The following is an 18,622-nucleotide window of genomic DNA, read 5'->3' as shown; positions in this document are numbered from 1 at the left end:
ATATACATCCGGATATATGATGTGGGAGAGCGCAGGATTCGGGTACGTCCTAGTTTGTAACTGCCGCCATGCGACAGACTGCTTTTTTGTCAATTTTGCGTGAGGTCGCGGGAATATGCACCTCTGTAACCTATAATGTTTCGTAATGTCATTATATGTTGTCATTCTGTCCTCCCAATCCCACTCATTTACCGCACCGTCATGTCCGGAGGGTGTCGGGGCGTCACTTGCGACTGCGGCTCGGTCCGTAAGCCCTCGAGCCGCGTCATGTGCCGCCTCGTTGTTGCCGTCCTCCGCGAGGGTGTGGGCGGGTGTCCAGGTGATATATATCTTTCTTTTGTAATTTTGCCCTCCTGCAAGAAGAATTCGTAGTGCCTCCGGGGAGATTCGGCCGTTGGCAAAGTTTCTTATTACCGTCTGAGAGTCGCTGACTATCATGGTTGCGTTAGTCTGAGCTGCTGCGAGCGCTATGACTACTTCTTCAGCTGTCTCGTTACTTGTGGTGCGTATCGTCGCGCATGTCTTGCACCGTTTATCCCTATCGATTACGGCTGCCGTAAATCCCCGTCTGCGACTGTATCGAGCCGCGTCTACGAACACTGCGTCCTTGTCGCTGCCGAATTTCTTCTGTATTTGCATCGCTCTGTTCTTTCTTCTGTCCTCATTGTGTTCTGGGTGCATGTTATTTGGTAAGGGAGGTATTACCAATCTTTCCTTTGTATCTCTCGGGATGTCCACCTTGACACCATGCTGTGTGTGGTAACCTATGTCTAATCTCTCTAGGATGTGTCTGCCTGCTCTAGTCTTAGAGAGGCGCTCATATTGTGCCGTACATTGCGCTTCAATGAGCTCGTCTATAGTGTTGTGTAGGCCTAATTGCAGCAACTTGTCCGTGCTGGTGCTGATCGGTAGTCCTATGGCTAGTTTGTATATTTTCCGAATGAGGCATTCTAGTTTGAGCTTTTCCGCGACCTGCCATTTTAAGTACGGCGCTACGTACACTATTCTACTTATTACGAAGGCCTGTATTAACCTGATCGTGTTTTCCTCTTTCATCCCGCTATGTTTATTTGTTATCCTTCTGATTAGCCTCATGATTTGCGCTACAGTTCCCTCCAGTCTTCTGAGGGTTTCTCCGTTGTTGCCCTTGGCTTCAATGAGGAGCCCCATTACCCTGATCCTATCGACCTTGGGTATGGGTTTCCCATCGGCCGTCTTTAACTGTATCTCCTCTCTATGAGTGTGCTCTTCCCTGTAGTTGCCTGGTTTGCGACCTCTGCGAGTCGGTCTGTACAGTAACAGCTCCGATTTCTCTGCTGAGCATGTTAGCCCTGTCCCCTCTAGATATTTCTCGATTGTTTCGACCGCTGTTTGAAGCGTTTGTTCTATCTGCCCGTCACTTCCGTTTCTCACCCATAGGGTAATATCGTCTGCGTATAAGGTATGATTTAGACCCTCGATTTCTTGTAGCTTGGCTGGCAGCCCGATAAGCGCCAGATTGAATGGCATCGGTGATAAGACCGAGCCCTGTGGCGTACCTGCGCTGCCTATCTCGATATCCTCCGAAACTAGGTCCGCTATCGTGATCTTTGCCTTTCTGCCCGTTAGAAAATTGCGTACATAATCGTACGTGCGTTTTCCCAGTCCTAGTTCGCCTACTCTATCCAGTATCGTTGCATGTGTTACGTTATCGAAGGCCTTTTTTAGGTCCAACCCGAGAATTGCGTTTGTCGATCTGCCCGAATCGTCTATGATCTGATGTTTTAGTTGTAACAGAGCGTCCTGCGCTGAGAGGTTTCTCCTGAATCCTATCATCGTGGGCGGGAGCGCGTCGCAGTCTTCGAGGTAGGTGGTCATCCTAGCTAGGACCACGTGTTCTATGAGTTTCCCCACGTAAAAAGTGAGAGATATGGGTCTCAAGTTCTCAATTTGCAGTCGCTTGCCCGGTTTAGGTATTAACACGATTTGTGCCGTCTTCCATTGCTGCGGAATCTGCCCTGCCTCCCAGCATTCGTTAATATATTCGGTTAACTTAGCTATAGACTCATCGTCCAAGTTCCTTAGCGTTTTATTCGTTACACCGTCTAGTCCAGGTGCCGACTTGGTATTGAGTTTCTGCAGGGCTGCCCTGACCTCTGACTCACCGATTCTGCTGTCTAATTCGTCATTTACCTGCCCTGTGTAGTCAGGGTGTACGACGGGCAGCACTTGCGAGATGTATCTTTTCTCGATTTCCTTGAGGAAGTCCTGCTCTGTCCCTCGGTACGTTTGTATTAGCCGATTTATATTTTGCCTATGTGCCGACTTTGTCCCGTCCGGGTCTAACAAATATCGAAGGATGTTCCACGTTTTTGCCATTCCTATCTGAACGTCGTTAGCGCCTTCGTCTCCCCTTCTGCTCTACCAAAGGACTTGTAACCCGACAATTTTGCCAGCACATTTGTTTCCTGCATCATTATAATATCCGGGTTTTCTTTGTATTTAAGGTGTTGTTGCAAAATGTATCGTTTTCGATCGTATCCTCTACAATTCCATTGCCAAATCGTGTATCTAGTTCGTCTGTCCATGGCGGCGTTACAGGTTCTCCAATCCCTCGGCGGGTACGGGGGGCCTAGTGTACGGCTTAATGGCCGTCTTAACCGGTCCCCCCCTACTTGTTTGCGGTCCCCATATTGCTAGTTTGGCTTCGAAGTCAGCCATCATTTGTTGCACTTGCTGTAGTATCGCCTTTCCTAGCGCCTCCATCTTTGCCTCTATCTTCGCCTCAAGCCTCACTTCCAGTTGTTCTAGTTTAGTTTCAAACTTTGTTTCGTTCTGTTTGATGCTGGTTTCGATCTTCTGTTCAAATTCCTCCTGTCTTCCTTGGAGCGTCGTGGCTGGCTTGGGTTTCTTTACTCCGGTTTCAATCGGAGCGTTCTCGGTCTTACGTTTAATGGCGGTGACGGCTACGTCCTCCTCCATTGCTGTCTCTTTTTCCTCCCTTATAACTCGCGAGCTTTCCTCGTTGCGTGGCACTTTCCCGCTCCTCAAATGGTCGTTCTCTTGCCTGAGTTTTTTTAATTTCATCCATGAACGCAACATTGCTCTGCCTGATTTGCGCCAATTCTTTCTCTAGCGTCTTAACTCTATTTTGAAAAGCAGCCTCTGCCTCCGCACGCGCCCCGGAAGCCGCGTCCGCCCAGCTCACCTGTAAGGGTCCTGCGGCGTCATTGACGTTGCTCTTTCCTTTTGGGCTCTGCGATCTTCCTCCCCCCTGTGCTCTGGTAGATTCGGTATTACTGGTCTTGGGTCTGGATCTCGATCTGGACCGCGATCTCGATCTGGTTCTATTCGACGTCGAGCGGCCCCTTTCCCTTGCCTGGAGCTTGGGGAAATCTTCTAGTCCAGGTCCGTCCTTTGTCCGATTTTCCGACCGCTGTCTCCAGTCTTCCCGTCTTGGCCTGTACAGTCTTTCAGCTTCCCTTTCGTGGTACATCGTTTCTTCTTCCTCTCGTCTGACTCGCTCCCAGCGGCGCCTCTTTACCAAATACGGTAACTTGTATCTGGCATTACATCGGCGATCCGCCGTAGGATGGTCTTTGCCGCAGAGCTGGCACTTCGCTTCGCACTCGTGGTCCTGTGGCGGGTTCTCCAAGCCGCATCCTCTGCATATCCTGCTGTTCGGGTTCGGGCAGACATCGGCTCTGTGACCAAGGTGTCCGCACTGGTAGCATATGTCTATTTGCTTCCGGTATAGTGAACACTTGACCAGTGCTCTTCCGTATCTCACGTAGTTTGGGACGTGATGCCCGTCGAAAAGGATGATGACATTCGTGGTGTTTCCCATCCTTTTGGCCATGAGGACCGTCGGATTCTTTGGTGTTACAAGCATCTCCACTATTTCTCTAGGAGACACCTCGTGCGTTACTCCTCTTATCACTCCCTTAGATGTATCCTTCGGAGCCGACTCGTACGCGTTGGCTTCGAACTCCTTGTCTCCCATCCTCAGTCGAGTGATAGTCCTGTATTTTTCGGCGCGCTCCTCCGATGGCGTGCTGATCACTAGAATGTTCTGTTTGTAGTTTGCACACACCGTGTCATCTTCCGATTCCTTTCTGGGGATTCCCGCGGCGTTGGCGACGCAGCATTCTAGGCGATTGATCCCATTGTCGGTGACGTTGAAGCTGTCACGTGGGCGCACTATTATCTTGTACTCCGCCTTCGGCAAACTGGGCATCCTGCTTGCCGCCATGATTTGTCTTGCTTTTTGTCCCTTGTTCCACCTATTATTGAATGCGTTCTCGCTGGAGAAGCGCGCTGCCTGATCCTGGGTTCCGTGAGATTTTGTCCGCTCACTGGCACATCCTCCTGTCTTCACAACACGCCAACCTGCTTCGTCCTCATACTCTTCTCTCGGTATATCATCCCCTTCGACGCTCACCGTTGCCATCTTGCAGCTCTAACCCGAAAAGCGGCGGGGCTCAAGCCACCGGGGCTCCAGCCACCAGCTTCGTTGGGTTAGGCTTAGCGGCCGTGTCGGCGTGGCGCTATATTATATATATATATATATATATATATATATATATATATATATATATATATATATATATATATATATATATATATATATATATATATATATATATATATATATATATATATATATATATATATTAAGAAATCCGCATAGTACAATAGGCCTCTCTATATGTATTTACTACATTATGAAAAAGCAATTTATTCAGTAGAGATACCAGCACTCATAGAGGAATTGCGTTATAAAGGAGTAAGATTACCTACGTATGTACTCTGGTAAATATCTACAGAGATTCCACAGCCACTTTAATCCTACACAAGAAAAGTAGGAAGATACCTATAAAGAAAGGGGTCAGACAAGGAGACACAATATCTCGAATGCTATTTACTGCGTTCTTCGGAGAAGTATTCAAGCTATGAACTGGGAAGGCTTAGGAGTAAAGATCGACTGCAAATACCTCAACAACCTTCGGTTTGCCGATGACATTGTTCTATTCAGCAACAATGCAGATGAGTTACAACAAATGATTGAGGACCTTAACAGGCAGAGTTTAAAAGTGGGATTGAAGATTAATATGCAGAAGACAAAGATAATGATAAATAACCTTGCTAGGGAGCAAGAGTTCAGGATCACCAGTCAGCCTCTAGAGTCTAGAGCCGAACTAGGTCTGTACGTTTACCTAGTTCGACAAATCACAGGGAACCCAGATCATGAGAAGCAAATTCACAGAAGAATAAAAATGGGTTGCATCGCATAAGGCAGACATCATGAGCTCCTGACTGGGAGCTTACCGTTATCATTGAAAAGGAAAGTATACAATCAGTGCATTTACCGGTGCTGATATACGGCGCATAGACTTGGAGACTGACAAAGAAGCTTGAGACAAGGTAAGGACCGCGCTAAGAGCGATGGAACGAAGTATGCTAGGCATAACTTTAGGAGACAGAAAGAGAGCCGTTTGGATCAGAGAGCAAACGAGTATAGACGATATTCGAGTAGACATTAGGAGAAAAAAATGGGCCTTGGCAGGCGATTTAATGCGAAGACTAGATAACCGTTGGACCATTTGGGTGACAGAATGGGCATGAAGAGAAGGGAAGCGCAGTAGAAGATGGCAGAAGACTATATGGTGTGACAAAATTATGAAGTTTGCCGCCGCTATTTGGAATCGGTTGGCGCAGAGGAGGGGCAATTGGAGATCGCAGGAAGAGGTCTTCGTCCTGCATTGGGCATGCATAGGATGATGATGATGACGATGATGATGAGAGCTTGGCTACTGGTCGCTATAAGGCGTTCTATCTCACAAGTGCGGCTGAAGTGTCTATGAATGCGGTCAGAATTTTTTCGCACTGCAACCTTGGGAACGAGATCGTAGGATGAAGGAAGTGTGAAGGAAACGTCATTTTGCGCCCTGCTTTTATGTTACACAGGGGTTTACCAGGGAGTGCCCTGTCTTCGCGGCGTATCCCTATTCGTATTAATAAATGTAGTAGTTCGAAGCCAGTTTTCGGTATACATAGACATTAGGAAATGTGAAAACATGTGTGGTAGGCTTCTCACGATTTTCTTCCTTGCGTCTCTCTCTCTGTCTGTCTCTTAAACATCTTATCATACACTTGTGCCATAAGGTAACAACTAAGACGTCATTTCTTGGATTTGTTTGATTACTAAACAGATCGCTTGTTTAAGGTAATGTCCACGCAGGCCGATAATTTATCTGTGGTGACGGTATGCAAGCGTCTTTTGTAGGATTCAGAAAACAAGCATTTGGAATGATGCTTTCAGGTTCATCCAGTTGTGATTGTGGCTTCGTGATCTGACTCTTGCCATGCCGTGATCCTCGCACCTACTCCGCAATGCCGTCATCGTCTCGTCATCGTCGTCATACATCGTCGTGCAGTCGTTGCCGCACCTCATTCATGATATCGCCTTGATGATTTCGTTTTCGTCGTTCCAACTTCGTCATCCGACTGTCGTCATGCATCGCCGCCACGCTGTAGTTTCACCAATGTCGTTGATTCGGTAACGTCATCCCATTGCCATGTCATCAAAGCACCTTCGTTGTACCTTCGACGTCATTCTTTCTTCGCATTCCTCTTATAATCATACTGCACTAATTCAGTCGTCACAAGCTGTGCTAGCTTGCAATCATCGTCAGTATATCGCCATCATGTTTCCGTTGTCAGACCCTCATCCTCGTGCCGTCATTCCATTGCCGCCAATGTAGTTTCGTCATCCGACTCTCATCGTGCCGTCGTCGTCCCGCCTTTGTCTTCATACAATCGTCTCCGTGTCATTGTCCTCGCACATCGTCATTATGCCGTCGTCATTATGTAGTTATCGTCATTCATTCACTGCAATACCATGCTCGTAATTCCATCACCCTCATTGCATCGTAATCTACCTAACTTCAACAATCGACTCCCGTAATATCATCGCAGTGAGCCATCGTGGTCAGACAGTCGTCGTGCCGTTATCTTCATGTGGACATCGTGAGGCTGTCGTGTGGTTAAATGCATCTCTTCGGGAGCGTCGTCCCGTTGTCTTCATGTCCTCGCCATCGTACCCCTTTTCTTTATCCATCGACGTGATTACTTGTGTTTCATTTCATTGTAACCCTGTTGCCGTTATTTAGGTGGGATTATGCCAGCACTTTCATGCCATCGTCGTAAAACAGACGCTATTATGTGTCTGTTGTCATATTGTCAATATTCTATCGCCTTCGCGGTCCCTGCTCATCGGCAGAACAACAGTGTACGGCTTTCTATTACGTTATAGTTGGATAATGTGTATTCGGTTACTTACCGTTTACTTGCGTAATAGACTGCTCCTAAAATAAGGGACTGTCAATTTGCCTGTTCAACTACTGTGATGCTTTTATCGCACCAGATGGCGTTTGGTCGAGCTCTTGATTAAACACCTGCTAAACTTATGACGGCGCGGCGTCATGGTGTTGTACGAAGGTCCCTTTTTAATAATAGAAAACTGGTAATAATTCAGGGAGGAACTAGAATATAGGGAACTCATGCATTTCAGCTCTATTCTGTTTTCCTCCAGGAGAGCGTGAAATCCGATTAGGCATCGTAAAAAAATCATCAATATCCAAAAAAGGTGATTTTAACTTCTTAGTGCAGGCTCTTGTCTGCAGACAAGATTATTAGTTTGCACGATGTCGCCTTAAACGGGAGAGGGAAAGAGGGGGTGCGACAGAGCTTCAAAACGTGGAGCAATGTTATGTGCCTGTAGTGGCGTTTACGCTGATATGGTCGAAGGGTATCGTAATAATTTATCGTATCGCGTAGACTCCTACGCGAACCATTTACATGAATGCACTTTTTCTTGTCTAGCAAGTTACCGTCACCTAGTGTCAAATTAGAAGGTTAACGCTCTTACTACTTATAAGCTTGCTATTGCTGTCGCGTTGTGAAATGCACCCAAATAACCACAGCGACATGCCCACTTGTCCCCGTGGACAACTTACCCGACGTTTATATTGCGGTTACGTACCGCATGATATTGGAATAATAACATTTCCAAGCGTGTCAGCAGTGGTTGCTATGCCCACTGGTAGCCGAGCGCAGCCATCTCGGCTCCTTTTGCCTCAAAGTGCAGTTGACTACGTTAATGACGCTAATCAAGCCGCTAAGCGATGTTTATGTCATTTGAAAACGCAGCTCTTTCGTGCCCGTTCCTGCGTGGAGTGTGGGTGTCGGCGTAACCGAGCGAACGAGCACAGCGAAGGATGAAAGAGCGAACGCGGAACGCAGCGGGGGATGAATGACGGCGATAGCGAAGAGACTGCGAGGGGGAAAGCCGAGGGCGAGAGTGCGGCGGAAGCATGACGCGGAAAGCGGGGGAGGAGGGCATGGCAAAAGCGGAAGAAAAGTGTAGTGCCGCGCAAGACAGGCTTTATGGCAACGACCACTACGAGATAGCGCCAGAGTAGCGCGCCGTCGCATGTTCACTGATGACATTCGGGAGCATGTCTACCGCTATTATATACCGAAACAAAGCACTGCATGAGTGGAGCTGTCTGCGGCGGCTGCTGCAAATCGTGCCCACGCGTCACCCACGCACTGCCTCTCACGAACTACCGATTAGCGAGCCAGTCGCGCCTAACGTCTTCCTTTGCAATGCGCCGCACGAGACGATTGCCCGCGCCAGCTAATATATCGCGAAATGAAAGCGCGTTTGGAGCTGCGCTCAAATTTCGCATTAGAGAATATCAGAATAATCGGTGAATTATTCACAAGGACTTCGCCATTCCAACGCACATACCGTGAATAATTTGGCGCACAACTTTCTTCTTAACCCGCCATTTTTGTTTATATGTCCAGCACTGCGGCAGCGGCCCCCACCTGTTGATTGGCCGGGTGTCAGTCGGAGGCGAACGCTTTCCCTAAATTCCTGATACGATGCGGTTCTGTTTACGTGGACCTTTGAAATGCGCATTCTTCATCTGGAACTACCCTTGTTTGACGCATTAGACGAAATACACCTTTCTAGCGAATTACCTCGTTAAAAGTTGATATATCAGCCATCTGTCGCGTTCATGTAAACGTCATCTACGTAGTGAGGAAATGTTCTTTTGCTTTGAGCGAATGAGTAGTGGTGCTCATGGATGAAGATGCCTCATGTGCAATCACAAACGCTATTTGTTTTTCCGGCTCTTCAGCGACTACGATGCGCCAGTCTGTTAGTAAGCGCTAACATTTTCTACATAAGGAAGACCGTAAACTTCATCAAGGCAAGCGCAAAGGCCGTTGCGTAATCTCAGTTATCTTGTGAGGAATGTGTTGTCGTTAACAATATATCCCAGGTTGTATCCATTGTTTCCCTACACGCCGTACAAACTCAGATCTCCCGCACTTACAGACATACAAACAAACACCTATATTTATGTGTCAGCAATAGCACCACAAACATACGTATGTGTGAGCATCTTTGAGCGTATGAAAGAGAAACTGGTAGGACGAAAGTGGACACAGGCAAAAGCAGGTGAGCCGAATGGAGCCGAACGTGCGGATACAAAGGAGAATTTTTTTCGACTGTATTTCCGGTTTGGCTTAGGCAAGCTCTGTCGCGTTGTTGGCCGTCAAGGAAATCGCGAAGCATCATTAATTATAAGTGTCTACTTATTAGCATAAAACGTATGTGAGACCAGAAAAGGAATATTTCGCAAAAGAATGGCAGTTCAGGACGGCCACGGTTTTTTATAGCGCTGTAGGTGTTTTGAGATGTTTTGTGTCTATTTACTCAGCAGCCATTTCTCGTAGTTCAGTGATACTCTGTATTAATGAAAACTATTTAAATGTGGTTTGCACACTTGTTTCTTAATAGTTCGTGTCTATGATGAAATTCGAAATCTGTAATCAACAGGGCAAAATGTTGATAAGGCTGTATTTTATGTAAAGGCATACCTTTAAGAAGAGAGTCATTTTTTAAAGTTATATCGTCTTTATGCCCTTGAGATTCCTCAGATATCGTAGGCTTCTGTTCATTCCACAGATGAATATCTTTCCTATGCTGCTACGAAAAACAGCTTTGTCATGCCAAGGTTGTGTCATGAGTGCTGGGATAACATCTACATTGCTTAACATGTTTGGATATAACAAAGTATCACTTTTTTGATACGGAATATATTACTTTATTTTGCCTAAGACACGGACTCAAAGATTCACAATACATTTTTTTTTCGCTCGTATCCAAAAAAAACAATGTTATATAACTTGGACTCGTACTTTCAAGCTATTAATGTTTCAAACTGTGCAAACACTTGTTTCTCGTGTTTCACACTGAAAACCACTCATGACAGAGAAAGACACCAAAAGATTGCTGACTTCAAAGAGTATGAATGTGAGACATGAACGTTACAGAAATCAGTGTAGATATCAGTGATGCTCGACAGCGTATTTAACGCCGTAATATGAAACGGCCGCGTCGAAAGAGTGCGGAATTCTACGGACGTGGATATGTTCTGTGAGCAAATGTCGGTTTTATTTGTTTTGGAGAAGAATCTAGTTGCTTATATTGATGGGCGCAACAATCGTACTGCGGTGAAATGAGGTTTTCAACAAATGCATCTCTATAGGAAATCCAAGAGTAATTGCAGTCATCTCGTTATACACATTATTTCAATATAACCACTCTTGTTAATCCGAGATTGCATTGTAGAGAAAAGCCAACTACTCAAGCAGAGAAGGTTGCTTCGGATGTAAGAATCTAAATAGTGAGTGATAATGCTTTTACCATTTGCACAAATGTTGAGAAAGCTTCATTTCAATTCTGCAATTAACAATGTTTCAAGCAATACGAGTTTAATACAGTGCAAAGCCCATAGACAAAATATTCTACAGTTCTCCATTTATCCTGTATTTCTTTCGCTTATGTAAAATTTTCGTTATTATTGTGTACGTTTCGTCGTATTTTCTCAAGAAGCTGGAAAGAATTATCTTCGCCCTTGAAGGCGTTCTAACTTTTCCTTAACCAAATGTATTTTTTTTTCAATATTCAATATGTAATATTTGGGTTGCGAAGCTCGTAGACGTATATTTACTTGCTTTAAAAAATTAAGCACATATACCGTCGTTTATTTGTTCTGCTCACCAAAGTATGTGCAGTGAGACGATTTTTAATGTGCTATGTTTTTTCAACAAAATTCAGGTGACACCAGCACTATGCTCTCGGAATGTAAGTATTCATATTAGAACAGTGCGACGCAGATTTGTTATTTAATAGGTATTGTGTTCAGCGATCCTAGTTACTCTAAGCTCTTACCTTGGTTCTCTATAATTTTGAAATGCATCTTAAATTGCTTAGTGACATTAGGAGTTCTAAAACATGAATTACAGCGCTGATTAGCATGCCGCTCTTCTGAGTCCACAATATTTAAAACATCAGTAAGTTAAAAAAGAAGTACTCTAATTACGCAAATCATGCTCGTGCGATGGTTACGGACAAAACCTCTTAAATAGAGCCAGCAAGTATAAAAGCGATGAAAGTTTGCAAAGTTCCTAATTTCGGGATTTCAGTAAATGTTTACATTAGAAACTGCAGGGCAAGCATTTTGGAAGACAGCTGCTTTTGTAATTTCTCAACCGTTTGTGTTTTGCGATATTAACCATCAATTTTAACGCTCAAATGTTGATTACGTATTCAGAGTGCAATATTCAAAAGGAAAAATGAAATCTTCACAACCCTGCTTTATATGCCGTAACTGATTTCCCCTATCACGCCAGTAATGAGGCCCGGAGGACCTGATAACATCAGCTCGACTGCTTTCGCCTCAGAAATGCAAGACTGGTCACATGGGTGCTTCGTAGTTGTGTAGATTCCCACCTCTGTATTGAATAAAGGCGTACCGAGTCTTATTCATTAGGGTGAGTATCTCTGGAACATCAATGCTTCAGAATTTTCAATAAGATGATGTTGTATTGCAATGTGATTCTTCTTTTGTGCCGATCATAAAAAATAAATAAATCGCAGATTTCAATTTTTTGAAATTCTTGTAATAGAATATGAGTTGGCGTAACTACTTGTTCGCCAAAATTGCGTGCACCAGACTGGACAAACCTCTTGTACTTGAAGTATTTACATAGGTAATGTTCTCAGTCTAAATAAAATTACTCTTGGTGTGACTTTGAGGACCTCGTATTTAAGACAATCTAGGAAATTCCAGTGATAAAAGAAGTTCACCGTTGTGCTCGCAACTTCAGCTATTGAACTCTTGTGGACGTCTTCTTTTACTATAAACTAAGCTGGCAAATATCACAAACTTGTTTCTGTTGCAAAGCTTAAAAAAGCATGATTTTTCCCGTGGTAGTGACGTTGAAAAGAGCGGAAAACTGTGAATAGCGAAGCAAGTGCTTTATTGGGTGAACCTGTACCCTTAAAAGCAAGCTACACTCAAAGCACAACAATACCAGCTCTCAAAGTCAGCAATCGTCAAAAATCTGATCAGCGGGTCAAGCGTGTCGGCTTTTATGGATCCGTCATCGAAGGTTCCAGAGTAATCGCTGGTGCCTGCGTGTCTTCCAGGAAGTTCTGCACCATTCGCGTTGCGCATACATGAAATCTGCTTACACAAGGTTCGATTACAGACAGATGATAGAACCATCGATAACATTTCCGAAACTTCTGATACATGCAGGCGTGCCTTGCGCTGTCAAATTATGTCTGTTAGGTGGTGACGCGTGGTCATCCGATAAAGATAAACAAGTAAACTGTCAATATTGCATCTTCTGTTTAATGACGTCATGGTGTTCTGAGGGATTTCACTAATATATAGGATCCGTTTGCGGCGAAGCACTTGACGGCGGCTGTGGCAACTAATTTATCAGCTTCAGGCACCTATTAGAGATTAGATTAGATTAGAGTGCAAGAATTTATAATATAATGCGAGAAATTTTCAGCCTATGAAGGTGGTTAAAGTGTCTAGTGAACGTAATATTCGAAGCACCGTCTGATAGCATGATATCTGTCTGAAAGAAGAGAACCCGAAAAGTATGTAAGTGCTGCCAGGAGAATAATTTGGGAGGTCTGAGGTTACAATATCGAATCAAAGTGCCTAATTTGACTGGGATTTTTTTTTCGTGGGGAAGGAACCGGAGGCACTCATAAATATCAGACAAGCTAATTTTGGTTGCCTCATTCTCTGTGAGCCTTTAGTAACATTTCTTGCAACGTCGATGCACTCCTAGATACAGAACGTCTCCTTGCATGTCACAGTGCACAGAGTAGCTAATGCATTCTTGATCTGTCTGGAGATTCTCCTCTATGCACCTTTCTGACAAAAAGCCAGCCTCAATGTTGCCCACCCAATGTATACCAGCTGCTGTTCACTAATTTTTGCGTGCGTTTGTAATCAATTCTTGTTTTGTGCGCCTTTTCAACATCCGAAATGTTCACCTTTCACTGTCAGTCACTTTGGGAAACATTGTGCATAATCTATAGTAACAGTGTGACGAAATCGCAAGGGAATCACGTTCCCACTTTTGCCTGCTTAATTTAGAATGGTGCCATATGTTGATGTTAATTCTTCAAAGGTTTAACAATGTTATTCTGAAATACAAGCGACAGGACACTGAGAACGTAGCAGTGGGGCCTTACATTACGTAGTCTTATCTTGTTGAACTCCGCGTAAAACGGCACTTTTCTGAGAACGACAACATAAGGACAGTAAACACACAGTAAGATTGAGGCTTCGAATTACATTTTTATGTGGAGCACACTTATTCATAAATACGAAACATTCACTTTAAAAATAGCTTCATGTTCGGAAATAAACACTGGCGTGTAGACGTAGAAAACAGCCTTGCGATCCTGCAAGACAAACTCCATCGCAGTCGAAACAAACTGCATTTTTAGAAGAAATACTTTAATATTGCAACCATAATACACCACTTAGGTTTTGCGTAAATGTTTTTCATGTGCGTTGATAACCTAATTTCCCCCACATAGCCCACTTAACATGTATTTCTAATAAATGGTAGTTATTCTTGATGCGTACTCACTGCTGAGTGCCGCGGTACCCTATTAGGTTCCCAGATTGCATAGCTGTACTTGCCTTATCTTTTAATTTTCATTTCATTCTTGGTTTGCTCGAGTAAAAAGGACATGTCACTGTGTAAAGTTCATTAAAGTTAACATGTCACTGTGTAAAGTTCCTTAAAGTTAATCGGCGTGGCCTGTGTAAACTTCCAAGCTCTGGTAGCCTATAATTCGAGAATTACGGAACTAATTCAAAATTGATTTGAATGACAAATAAAGCTTTGTAGGTCCCAGTATCAATTTCAATCACCACATAAGGGAGAGCAGACATCATAACGTTTTAATAGCTTCCATAGGTAACAAGAGCATGCATAGGTATTGTAAATTGACTGCGTCGTATTTCTCGAGGATGCACAACATTTACCAGTGCCGTTTAACAATGTCTTTAATGATTTGTGTGTAAATCAAGAGTAGGCTCGCAGTACCGTTTCTTTAAAGCCAATATGCGCGAGTCGGCGCGATGGAGGGTAAAGGAGCGCTCAACCCGAAATTAAAAGCACAAGCGCTGTAAATTACTGTTCCTTGTTTAGCATGTAAAAGCCAGAGACCTATGCATGCTGTCAAAGAAACTGAAATTCTTCTGAGGGAAGGAAATGAGTAATCATGTGAGAGAAGAATATGCTATTTTTTTTTTGCTTTTTCAGACGACCTTGGTTCAGAAGTAGGAACAGGTGAGTTTGGTTTCTTCAGTTTGAAATCTTTATTGTAGCATCTGTTGCTTAACGCTCAATGCGCGACATTTGAACGCGTCATTGTGGTATGTTGACGTGCGTCTCGATGTTCTCTTGTTGGCTTCCGTTAGTGACACGACGGCGTTGTAATATCGGGCCCGTAAATTTAGATGTTTTTCTGTCATGGTGTGAAGGCGTTAGTATGAACATAGCTTGGCTTCACCACTGGGTCTTTTTGCCTGAGTGGATTTCCTGAATGAAATTATATGTTTTATACCTACTTCTTGAAACGTGCAGTTATTTTCAGGCTTGCTGATTTTTTTCGAAATTTCAAGCCGATGGACCTGAAGCCCTCTTCGCTTATATTTTGATTTCAGGTGGTAGGTTAGTGTAACGTGTGAGACGACCAGCCTTCTAGACGCCGCGATACGCGCTTTTCACAGCGAAGCTGTCTATGCCTAGGATGTGGGAAAAAGTGTGTCCGAGGTGTTCACAAAAATGAAGCATTATGTGGGCCGATCCTGGTGATCGTGCAATAAGGGTCCACGCTCAATGGCACATACCCCTGTTGACTCGGGGACCTGTAACGCACCCTTGAACTACCTTTGTCACACATGGGACCCAAAGAGGTTCCAGGCACAAGTGGAATAATATATGTTTTTGAGAAAATCTTTTGTACAGCTTTTTCAGAAAGAACACTTAAAAAACAATCAGCGCCAAACAGGCAAATGCGCTTGTACTCCTCGCGCGTTAGTAGACGTCGTTGTCCTTTTCCACAGCTGGCTACGTTGTGGTAGAAACTACATTCGTTAGCAGTGGCTCGAGCGTCGTCGTTTTCCACAGTGGCTCCATTGTCGCGCATCATTCCAGCGTAGAATTTCACCTTTCTTCTGTCGTTTTACGGGGGAGGCCGCGTTGTCTTACGTGACAGACAGATTGTCTTACGTGATAGACACATTTATTGACAGAGAGGATACGCGTATGTATTTGCGTAACTCCACCGCCACTATGAACACAGATTAAGACAATAAAATATCTTCGTATCTTTGTTCAGTATTCTGGGTCACCTGTGTGTCGTGCGCTAAGCAGCTACTCTGAAATGGTACTGATTTTTTTTCGGCTTGCAGGATTTAAAATGACCTCAGTTTTTTCAGAGGCAGCATACAGTGGGCGGTAGATATGTTGGACAAAAATACACTAACGTTAGTCTTGTGTTTTGGTAATTTTCGCTGTTTTAAGCTTCGTAGAAGTGTGTGTTTCTGTAGGCGTGTTGTTTGTGGCGACACAGCGGACCTGAACCCATGGAAATCGGACCTTCCCAATTGCAGCCATGCACGGCTTAGCCATATCTGTGGATGAGTTGATCCTGGGAGTATATTTGATTCTGAGTGCTTTGGCCTGAAGGCCCTTTGGTGGAGGCAACAGTATACCCTTTAGTCTCGGCTCACGTGGACGGCACCTCTGGACTGACCCACTCGGGGGAAATCGGTGGGGCCCTTGTTTGTCCCTCTCCCGAATCTCTCTCTTCTTTTATGAACTTACCTTACTGTCCTGTCTTATTTCTTCTCATTTTTCTTGTCTTCATCAGGTGGCTTAGAATAGCTTGGTGTGCTATATCCAGCCTTGAGTATGGCGCATTGGATAATAGCAGTGTTGCACGGCTGGTGTGTACAAGTCATTACCCTGTCAAACTTGTCGCGTCGCCTTGTTGGTCTCCGTGGTGCAGGGCTGCCTTCGCTGACAAAACAATTACGACTGATATGCGTAGAGCATATTTCGTCTTGCTACCGGTATGAATGCTCCATAACATATTTCTTTCAATATAAACGAACTTTTCCACAGTTCCACGTTATGCACAGGGAGAAACCCTACAGAGCAGTGAGAGTTGTAACATCTTTCCTTGTGGCAAACACTTTGAGCGGCACAATTTAACCAGGCTATCATGCTAGCTAGATATAAAGCGGCCACCTCCGCCTTGCGAGGTATCTGCACAGCGCAGCAGACCGACCACCGAGCCCATATCGCCACCCTAGTTGATTCCTCCTTGATATTTCTCACAAGCTCCAATACGTAAAGCTCGCAAAACGTACAGCCTTTGCCGACTTCCCGACAACATTAACACCACAATACGTGCTGAACACAGTCCGAGGTGTGATCTAATATGCAGACTTGATAAAACATGCCAAAGCAAAATTATTGGACTATTGAAAGGATGAAAATGTAATTGAGGTGAAGAATATCAAAATTATCAAGGAGAAGAAAATTTCAACAAGACATCTGATTACGCATTCGCTCCAGTGTACTACCAGAGACCCTCAAGGCAAGCTATACTAAAACCCGTGTAACACCCTACATTCCTAACTGTCGTCGATGTTTCAAGTTCCTAAAGTGCGTCCACGGTTCCCAAAGCTACTTATGTCAACTCACCTGTGCAAAATTGGGTCACAGCAATCATTACAATAAGTTCTGGCACGCCACACAGCGAGAACTATGGGGGCGACCATCCAGTATTTTGTCGAGTCTCTGAAACATGAAAATAGAAAGTATGTGCATTTAAAGTGAAATTACATATTTTGTACAAGCAAGCAAAATAAAATGCACAGTCTTTCACAACAAATAGTACACGAATGAGGCGCGTCAGTGGACCGCGCTGACCACCCTCCGCCACCAGCTTGGCGTTGTCTTTGTCCGCCTTCTACACATAGACTAGGTTCGAAATCCTGTAACCTTCAAATTGTGCAAGGGAAGTTCAGCTTGGGCTGATGAATTCAAATGGGCCCAGGAAAAATGGATTCCAGCTCAACACACATAAAACCTCCTCTGTCATTTTTCTGTCACATAGAGAGGGCTGCTCTCTGATCTCACATTCGAACTACAAGAACAGTACAACTTTGTGTACAAAGATGATCTTAGGCGTCATATTCGATTCCAAATTAAGTTGCATGCTCTTCATCAAATACCTCGAGCGAAATACTTAAAATAGTGAACGTAATGGAAATTCGAATGCAGTCATGTTGGGACCGGGATGTAAACTGCTTAAGAAATATCTGCAAAACTTCCGGAATCGCGTATATATGACCGGGCTGAGGTGTGACAGTATGCTACACCAAGTGCCATACAAATGACAGATCTTGCTCATCATTTAGGCATCCTTCTGGCCACATCAACTTTCAGAACTAGCCCTGCGCAAAGTCTCCATGTAAAATCTAATGAGTGTTTACTCCAGGTGCTATTCCTACAACACTATCCTACAACACTGTCCTACAACACTATCCAACACTGTCCAACACTGTCCTACAACACTATCCTGTACTTTCTACAAAATCATAAACGATATGACATGTTCCATACTTCTCGATAATCTTCCACCATTGAAATGGCTGTTTTCACGGCATGTGCAGAACCTCAGTGAAGCAATGGTTGTACCACATCTTGAATATCTTTTAATCACTGCAGCCACCGGATCCATAAAATGTGGCGTGTCTCTATTAAGAGTTACAAAGAAAACCCCATAGGTACCCATAAAAGTGCATTTCTTTGAACTTTGCGCCCTCATATATATGCAGTTCAACAAAATTGTTTTTATATCACTTTATTTAATACTCTGTGGTTTCTACGCATCTCATGAAAACCTCATATTGTGCTGGGTACCCGGCGACCGAGGCATCGAGAGTAACATCCTTGACGCGCATACATCCACATCAATAATTACAAAACCTTATTAATTATTTCATGGCTCACCTTGCAAGGATTTAGAGCCCTTCCTACTCAAGAAACTGAGGACCCATTAAAATGTGCGCGGGGCACTGAAACGCATTATAAACTTCACGTTATTAACCTGTAGGAGCAAATTGGCCACCAATGCCAAAAACACAACTCCGGTTAT

General features: G+C 44.2%; 1 protein-coding gene across 1 annotated transcript in view; it reads left to right on the top strand.

Moving 5' to 3' along the window:
• The window catches only part of LOC135921763 (uncharacterized), a 238,070-nt gene that overhangs the window by 211,156 nt on the left and 8,292 nt on the right, over window positions 1-18,622 (top strand). The window contains exons 28-29 of the mRNA XM_070523495.1: window positions 11,180-11,206; window positions 14,710-14,736. Of these exons, the coding sequence (XP_070379596.1) occupies window positions 11,180-11,206; window positions 14,710-14,730 (48 nt within the window). The 3' untranslated portion in view covers window positions 14,731-14,736. The remainder of the gene's footprint in view (window positions 1-11,179; window positions 11,207-14,709; window positions 14,737-18,622) is intronic.

The sequence above is a fragment of the Dermacentor albipictus genome, chromosome 8 (assembly GCF_038994185.2).
Source record: "Dermacentor albipictus isolate Rhodes 1998 colony chromosome 8, USDA_Dalb.pri_finalv2, whole genome shotgun sequence".
Classification (NCBI taxonomy): Eukaryota; Metazoa; Arthropoda; class Arachnida; order Ixodida; family Ixodidae; genus Dermacentor; species Dermacentor albipictus.
This window is presented reverse-complemented; position numbering and strand designations above follow the sequence as displayed.